Genomic DNA, 8,927 nt, shown 5'->3' on the forward strand with positions numbered 1-8,927 from the left:
TAGAATGACTGAGAATGTCACCCTTAACAGTGGCCCAAAATTCACACTGTGCCCTCTTATCCATGGCTGTGGACCCTCAGAAGCAAGTCGAAAACCAGGGCTGGTGAAGGGGGGCTGTTGCTTTTCTGAAGAGAAGGGGTGCCAGACAGGGGTAAGGGGTGTCGAGGCCAGCTGAAATCAGGGGCCAGGCTGAGGTTTGGGTTGGAAAAGAGCTGCGGACAGCGATGGGGCTGAGTGTGCTCCCTCCACGGGGTGGCTCAGCCCCTGAGGTGCCCTATGAATCTTCCTTGGTCCCCCAGGAGATGCCCCACATTCTTGGGGACCAGTTGAACCCTAATTTGCTAAGCAGGGCTAGTGATGCTACAGCCCCAGAGGGAGAAAAGTGGGCAGGGCCCCCAGCCTCCGCGAACCACCCCCTCCCCACTTCTGTCTGTGGTCCGCCCCTTCCACCACCTTCACCCACGGTCCCATCACTGTCAACCTCTGTTCCACACCTTCCCCACTGCTCCCACCCTGTTCACTCCTTTACCCCTGCCCCACTGTGCCCTTAGAACCCAGAGACTCTGTCCCTGTGCAGCCCCCGGCCATAGATATGAGTGAGAGCTTCCAGCCCTGGGCTGACATGGGGGAGGACTTTTCCAGGGGGACCCAATTTGTCCGGACCCCTAGTTCATGGGCTCCACTTCCCTGTAGGTGATGCAAGGTTCGGGGACGCTGAGCCATCCGAGCCTCCATTACGTGCTGTGATGCTACACTGCTCAGTGGGCCAGTTTCCTGTTATCTCTGCTTTCGTTGCTGGGGGATCCTGGGTGCCTTAGGGGTGAGGCCTCCGGCAGCCACCCAGGGCTCGCAGGTTGGGTGAGAGGGCACTTGCAACAGTATAGTAGTCTCGAGCTGCTCCCACTGCCAATGCTCTCCGTGGCCCATAAGTGTGGTTGTTGTGGGGAGCGGATAGCACACTATTGCTCATGCGTCCTGGTCACTTTCCCCACCTGGTTGTCTGTGAGGCATTTAGAAACTGCTGCTCTCTGCCCTCCCCTGATGCAGCCCAGGCTGAGGAAGTGACCTGGATGCAGGGAATCAGGATGATGTCGCTTCTCACCCCCACAGCTCCTGGGTGCCCAGAGGAGCAGCTAGGGAGGAGCGAGCAAGCAATGCCAGTGCTCCATGCTCACACGGCAGTGTCCCCACGGTGGGGTGCAGGGAGGGGTGCAGTTAGGAGTAAGGGGTGCAGGAAGGGGCAGTGGTGTGGCATAGGAGGGAGTGCAGGATGTTAAGTCAAAGGGGACACAAATGTAGTGTTAGGCAAAGAGGAAGAAGTTAGGGGTGAAAGGAGGCACAAGGGTTGGAGTGCAAGAAGCTAGCGGTAAAGGGTAGGGATTCGTCCAGGGGTGATGGAGAAGTGGCCAAATACAATTTTCAGGCAGATCAAGTTCCCTAACACGGGTCCTTGATAAATTTCTCTGGAGGGGAGAGAAAAGGCGTTTTCTCTGTTTCTTTCCTCTCCATTTTCTGCTCTTTCCCGAGCACTTTCAGCCCCCGTTTTTGTGGTTTGAAACCTGTTTCAGTCGATCCATTGAGTTACGGAAGTCTTAAGCATGGGAAAACATGAGCTTAAAGAGGCGAATTTTATTCTGCACCTGGATTTGTCCTAGAATCACTGGGACATTAGGGTGTGTCTTGTGTTTCACTTTTCCTCCTCCTCTGTTGTGTCACCAGGCATAATCTAGGTAATCGGCGAGGGGTGGTAGACGAATCACGAGCTTGAAAATAGTGTCAATTAAACCTTGTTGTAGGCCTCAGTGAACATTGTTCCTCCACATTAAACACTTTGTGTAAGCCTAATGTGCTAACAAGCTGCAAAATGTAGTGTTAACAGTATTTTATGTTGGTAACAAGCCAGTCTCTGCTGTACGCACTGAAGCTTGCGCTTAAGCAAACTCAGACCACTTTAGATACAGAATACATGTCTCACAGCAGGAGGAAGGGGAGGAAGGAGGAAGCAAAGGATTGAGTGAAAAAGATGCTGCAGCATGGAGAGGAGGAGGAGCGAGAGTGCGGAATCAGCTAGTCGAGCAAGAAAAGTCTCATGGGATATAAAGAGAAGAAACTACTTGTTCTTGAGGCGTACGTCTCACTTGCACCACATTTGAAGATCTCAAATAAACTTGATTTGCTTCCCTACCCTCTTGGTGTGTTTATTAGCTCGAGCATATACCATCAACGACCGCATGTTGCTTGGCCCTCGGTGCATCTGTGCAGGCAAACCCCCTCCTTTCGTCTTCTCTTGCTCTTTTGCGTCCTTTCGCCCCTGTTCGCAGCCCTCTCACCAACACAGGAGCACGGTTGTATAGTGGTGTGGTAATCTGTGGGGAGTGTTTGCAGCTTCCACACGTGGGAGGTCCCCCCAAAAAAGGCTGCTGGTGGCGAATAGTGCTCGGCAGTGATCCCCACAGTGATCTGGGCCATCCTTTGGCCTAGTGGGAACCCTTCAGTCCTCTCATCTCAGTCTACTGATTGCTAGCAGCGGGGTTATGACAGGGGGGAGACTCAAGGCTTGGTTGTTCTCTTAAGACAGAAATAAGTTCATTAACCATCTATATGTGATGAATGTTGCTGCTTCTTGCTTAATGGTCCGAGCCGTTCATGATTCTCTCTAACATTGCAGTGTCTCCTCAATACTTGACTGAAAATTATTGTGCATTGTTGTTTGGTTGAGTCATTGCAGTCCAATAAAAGCTATTCCTCACCCACCTACCCCTCCATCAGGATGGACTAGGTATGTTCTGCTGCCCTTCACTCATGCAGGAAAGATAACAACATTTCATACCAAAGTGATTTGTAACCCACCACCAGCCAAAACTGGTCATTTTGGGGAAGTGGCCCCGTCATGCTGCATACCTAGGCAGAGTAGGTGTGTCTATGCAAACACGGTTTGTTCCTGAAGTCTTTCCCACAGCTCCTCACTAGATGTGAGGGGGGAACTTATTCAGCCCCTGCTTCCACTTAGTTTTTAAAAACTCCTTTTTGTCCCTATCTGTGCTGGCCTTAGATTTTTCTTCCTGTCCATTTCCCAACAGCTGGCTGAGTGGTTAAGGTGATGAACTGCTAATCCATTGTCCTCTGCATGCATGGGTTTGAATCCCATCTGCCTTGGATATTTTTAGTCTTCACTCCTTTATAGACAACCATATCCCCCGTTGGTACAATGACAGCTCAAATAATGTTGCTTCCTGCGAACAAAAGCTGCTTAGAAACTCCCTTGCTTTAAATAAAATGTCTAAATCTCAGATTTCCAAAAAAAAAAAAATTTGTCTAGTCCTGTATGTCTTAGTTTTTGTCTCTAAAAGTAACATCCTCATCATCTTCTCCCAAACACCCTGGGACCTGCCCAAATTATTAATATATCCTCAACAAAAGCAAGGCCAGAACAGTGAATCAGAGCGTGTGTCTAGGCCAAGCTCTTCTGAAGGAGGCAACTCAAACCTTTTCTCCCTGCTTCCCTTGGCAAGGTCTGACGGGAAAAACAAAATTCCCCAAACTGAAAATTTTCTGCTGAAAAACCAATACTAGTCTGTTTGGGGACTTTGGTTTGAATATATTATTATTATCTTCTGATTTCTGAATCAGTTTTGTCATCCAAGTGTGTTTTCAGCTGTTGAGTTGTGGGGGAGAGAGGCCAAGTCATGGTGTCTCTACCTCTCTTTCATAGTTTCTTCCAACTTTCTAGAAAGCTCCTTTGCTATGATGTGAGTCAAGCAGTGTCCATTGTTGCTGTGTTATCTCGGCGAAGTCTGCATTGTACACGGTTCCTGGGATAGTCCTTGGGAGTGTAGTTACCTTTAATGGACCATCAGCGAGTCTGGCTCCTCCATTTTTGCACCTGAAAAGCTGGTGATGGGCATTTCCCAACCTTATAACATATTTCTGTAATGCACACAGAGCAAACTTCATAACTTCTGTGACAATGCGGTTCTGGCGGGACCCAACTGGGAGTGCCAACTCAGGACCAATTGCTCAAACAGAGCAGTCACAGCCCAAGGCTGAGGTTTTTCCACCTCTAAGGCAAACCAAACCAGACAGACAAAAGTGACTTCGGTTTCACCCTACTGGCTAATCACAAGTCACACAAGCAATTTCCTTAGACACTCCAGTCTCCCAGTATCACCACCATGCCACCCGTCCTGGGATGAATGATTATGAAAACAACACCCCAGTAAAAGAAAAAGTTCTCTTGATCCCAAAGACCAAGCCCCAGACCAGGTCAATATACCCTAAGATCTTACCCACAAATCATGCTGTTGCCAATGCTTTAGAATCTAAATCTAAAGGTTTATTCATAAAGGAAAAGATAGAGATGAGAGCTAGATTGGTTAAATAGAATCAATTACATACAGAATGGCAAAGTTCTAGTTCAGGCTGTACCAGTGATGGAGTAAACTGCAGTTTTAATCAAGTGTCTGGAAACATCCCCGATGGGATGAGTCATTCATCCTTTGGTGCAGTAGCTTCAGTTTGTAGCAAAGTCCCTCCAGAGGTAAGAAGCAGGATGTGAAGACAAGATGGAATGAGGCATCCCCTTTATAGTTCCAGGTGTACGGTACACTTCTTTGTTTTTACTGTGGAAAATTACAGCAAAATGGAGTTTGGAGTCACATGGCAAGTTCCGCACTCTCTGAGTACAAGGCGTAACTGCCTTCTCTCTATGGGTCAATTGTGTAGCTGATGTCCTAATGGCCATCAAGCAGGCTAAGCAGAGCTAAACACCAACTTGTCTGGGATGTCTCCCAGAACTGCAGCACCAATTTGAATGTACAGACAGTATACAGCCATATTCAATAACTTCAACTACAGAAATGATACAGACATACGACAGCATAATCATAACAGTAACCCATAACCTGGCTTAGACACCTTATATGACCCTTACATAGGATTGGTGCCACTACAAGACCTTGGTATGCAACGTGTTCTATATGGTCCAGTTTATATCAATAACGTCACAGACCCCAACGCAAAATTGGATGCAGGAAGGGTGACACAGATCATCACTGACTGCATCCCAAAAGCTTCCATCCTGGGTCTGTCTTATACAGCTTGTTCCGGGTTAGAAGCCATATCATATGATAACAGAAATGCTTTACAAACTCATGTTCCATAACATGACATGATTGAATCTGTTTACAAACTCAAGTAAACTGTTAGAACAATAGTGGATTGGATTCTGTTCTGCAAGCAGGATTCCTGTATTCTCATTGATTCTGCAAAGAGCTACAAGAAATTAGCTATTTTCTCTACACACGCTCTGGCAAATGTTGGAACCAATTACATCAGTTAATGTAAGATATTAAATGTTGTCATAGTCCAGGAATCTGCATTTATCTATGAAAGCATATGGTAGTGTGCTCTGTTTTCCCCTTTCCTATGCACATTAGGTTGGAATGTCTTTGCCCTGTGAAAAGTTTCAGCATATGCTTAACAGGCATTAATGTGAACATTAGTATACGCAAGCCTTTTTAACATAAAGTGTGTTCTCAATGGACTGCTGTAACCCTTCTGCCCCTCTGTAGATGGCAGCAACACAGGGCGCGGTTCGTATCCAGGGGTTCCGTTTCAGTAACAATGCATAACACGGCTGAGCACCCCACCTCCGTGACCTGGGACACTTACATCACACCCCGCGCCTCTCAGGAGGCATACTTCCCTCTCGCAAGCGACGAGTCTGAAGTGTAGCAAAACCTTTAATAAAGAAGGAATCAATGCAGGCATCCATTGGAGAAACACCACAAACCAGAGTTATAACACAAACTCTAAAACAACCACCCACACCCAAGTTACATTTGGCAATGTCCTTCCCCTTAGAGTCCTTAAGTCCAATCACTCCAAAGTCCAACAACCCAAAAGTCTGGCAATGCCCGCCGAATTCAAGAGTCCTATTTGTAGAGGTTCCCTCCCCCAGCCTGGGTAAAGGGCACTTACGTGTCACGGGCCAACTGCCCTGCCTCTCCTGGGTTTGCTTCTGCCTTCTCCACGAACTGCTCCTACCTTACCAGCCGCTCCACTCTGCTCCTCAAGCGCCTCAAAACTGCTCCGCTCCACCAGCTGCCTCATAAGCTGCTCCAGTTGTCCACAAACTGCTCGGCTCGTCGCTCTGTGGGCTGCTCCACCATTCCACAGCTAACTCCACTCTGTCAGCCACTCTTGCTCCACCAGCTGTCCCGTGTCCCGCTCCAGGCCATCCCACAACTGCTCACTCGCCAGCTGCCTCCGTTCAGCTATATAGCTCAGGTCCCTCACATAGTTAGCACAGTATCCAGTGCTCCCAGTCAGTAATTTTCAGCTCTTTTGTGATTTCAGCTCTTAGTGATCTCAGCACACAGAGGGGAGCCCCAGTGCTAGTTGCACGATTAGCCAAGTGAGCTTCAGCTCAGTAAACCTGTACTAGATTCTTAATGGACTATAAAACAATCAACTCTGACATCCTACGGGAGAGAGGAGTGGAACTGGGTGCTTCTGGCTCCACAAGGCGACTTACCCCAGCAGGCACAGATGCCCATTCCAAACCTCACAATTCAGTGGGTTTTGGAACCCATTCCATGTTTTAGCAAGTACCCACCAATTGAGTTGAGTCATTTCTGTCACAAAGCACGTCCACAGCTCCCATTACACAATCAGGGTGACAAACTTTTTTTCCCCTCCTGCCCAATAACAAAGAAATTGGGGATCCCAGAGCTGTAAAAATCACCATCCCAAGCTGCTGTGGGCTTATGCAGTTGGGGGGGTGATGCCCATAGGCAATACTTCTCAACAACCCTTGAATTCTTGACATCTTCTCCACACTCCTACAATTCACTCAAGATGTAGGTATACAGCTCATCTGACTGCCTTACGGCTGCCTTTCAACAATAACACATTCAAGGGACTTTCAAGGCCGGCAGACGTTGTACATTCTTACAGTTCTTGTGAAATAGCACAGCATTGGTTACAAAAATTCCATTAGTAATAACAACAAATTTATTCCCAAATTCCATTTTACAATCCTGTTTTTGCCAGACTTTGGATCAATACCCTGGAGTTTGGGAATTCTAGGTTAACCTGTGGCTTCCTTTGCAAAATTTAGTTTTCTCTTTTCTCCTTGTCTGCGGAATCAAACCCTGATTCCTCTTGCTTAACAAATTCACGGATGCTTGGGGTGGGCTCTTTTTGTAACAGCTTTAGCAAGTTTTCTTCTCCCTGCAGCCCAGGTAATTTGCATTAAACACAGACACAGCTTTTAGATTTTTCAGCTGCCTGCCCATTCCCAGGCTGGACTTGTCTTACAGAGATACCCAACAAATCCAAAGGGTTTGTAGGTGAGAGTTTGTTTGTCTTTCCCATGCTATCCTCAAGCACTTAACATAAAACCATTTCGCTCTGAAACACCAGTAACCCAATCTCTCCTCAGACCCTGAAGCACAGACTGCTCACTTACAAAATTAGCATGGAGACAGTCCTGTCCCAACACCATTGTCTTCCCAACAAGCTGGCCAAACCCAGGCACTTGGTCATAGGGCTGTTTAAATTCCTTAACAACTTTTACTTCATCTGAGACCGTCTCAAAGCTATCCCCACTGGATAAGGAAAGTCAGTGGATCCATTCACAATAGAAAATTTTTGGCTGTAAGGAACTAAAGCTTCCTTGATTAAATCACTTTTACACCCTTCAGTTGCAGCAAACTGCTTGCACAGATTACCCTGAGGATTTCTTTCCTCAGGAGCTTTTCTAAGCAGCAATTTACCCCTCTCAGAACTTCTGCCCTTACCCTCTTCACCTAGGGTTTGCTCTAAAGGAACACTTTCCTGAGCAACCACAGACTTTTTTCGGGTCTTATTTACATTCAGAGTCACCTCTGGCCCATCAGACAGATTTTTACACAATTCCCTTTCAGGCAAACTAATAGACTTTCTAGATAACAGGTTAGAAGCCTTCTCCTTCCCTTGGCCATGAACAAGTTTAGGAATCTTTTCCTTCTTACTAAAACTGTCAGTAGGTAATACAATTAAACCACCTTTCTGCTCTCCTTGTGCCCTGGCTAGGGTATTACCCTGATCAGTCAGCGCTGCTACACCCTTTTCCAGCCACACATTAGCAACTGGCAAACTACAAGCACCAGAATTGTCTGATCTCTGGGATTTTGCTAAGACACTAACTGGATGCAACCTAGTTACAGTGCCATTCTCCCCAGCAGAGACAGATTTAGGATCACTCCCTTTCTGGGCTTTAGCTGTATTTACAACCAACTCCGAGACAACTGAATCACCCTCAACCATCACAGGCTGAGAGGCACCTTCTGTCTGCTCTACAGACACAGGAGAGCCGGAGACACATTCTCCTTCACCAGACACACAGTTTGGGATTTCCTTTCCCTGGTCCCAGCACACCATGCTGTTTACAGACAATTGCTTGGAGACTGAGGTAGCTTCCTCCATAGGCAAGTCAATACCCCTGACAGACACTGGCACATTTCCTTCACTGTCACATTTCTCCACACAGGAAACAGGTAAAGGATAGGGACACTCATCTTCTACTTTCCTTGTCTTCCCATACTGCTGACTAGACAAAGCCATTAGCTTACAAGGCTGCCTAGGCTCATTCAGACTTTCCCTACCAGGCAATTTGCCACTCCCAAAGGATAAGCTGCTGCTTTTTTCACTACACTGAGCTACTTCCAGCAAATCACACTTACCCATTTCAGGTTTACTTTTACAAGCTGTACTAGCCACCAATCCATTACCCATCACAAATCTACCCTTTCCTTCCTCAGTTAGGGCTTCCACCTGACCATTTACTTGAATCTGCTCCCAAGAAACATTTTCCTCCCCAATGAGATCTTTTTGCTCTTGATCTAACTTCAGATTCACTTCTGAGACATCAGACAGACATTTAG

General features: G+C 47.0%; 1 protein-coding gene across 1 annotated transcript in view; it reads left to right on the forward strand.

Moving 5' to 3' along the window:
- Positions 1-747, forward strand: part of LOC116830889 (uncharacterized) — a 44,101-nt gene extending 43,354 nt beyond the window's left edge. Inside the window, exon 6 of the mRNA XM_075059799.1 lies at positions 694-747. Within this exon, the coding sequence (XP_074915900.1) occupies positions 694-747 (54 nt within the window). The remainder of the gene's footprint in view (positions 1-693) is intronic.
- The last annotated feature ends 8,180 nt before the right edge of the window (positions 748-8,927 follow it).

This window comes from Chelonoidis abingdonii, chromosome 21 (genome assembly GCF_003597395.2).
Source record: "Chelonoidis abingdonii isolate Lonesome George chromosome 21, CheloAbing_2.0, whole genome shotgun sequence".
NCBI lineage: Eukaryota > Metazoa > Chordata > Testudines > Testudinidae > Chelonoidis > Chelonoidis abingdonii.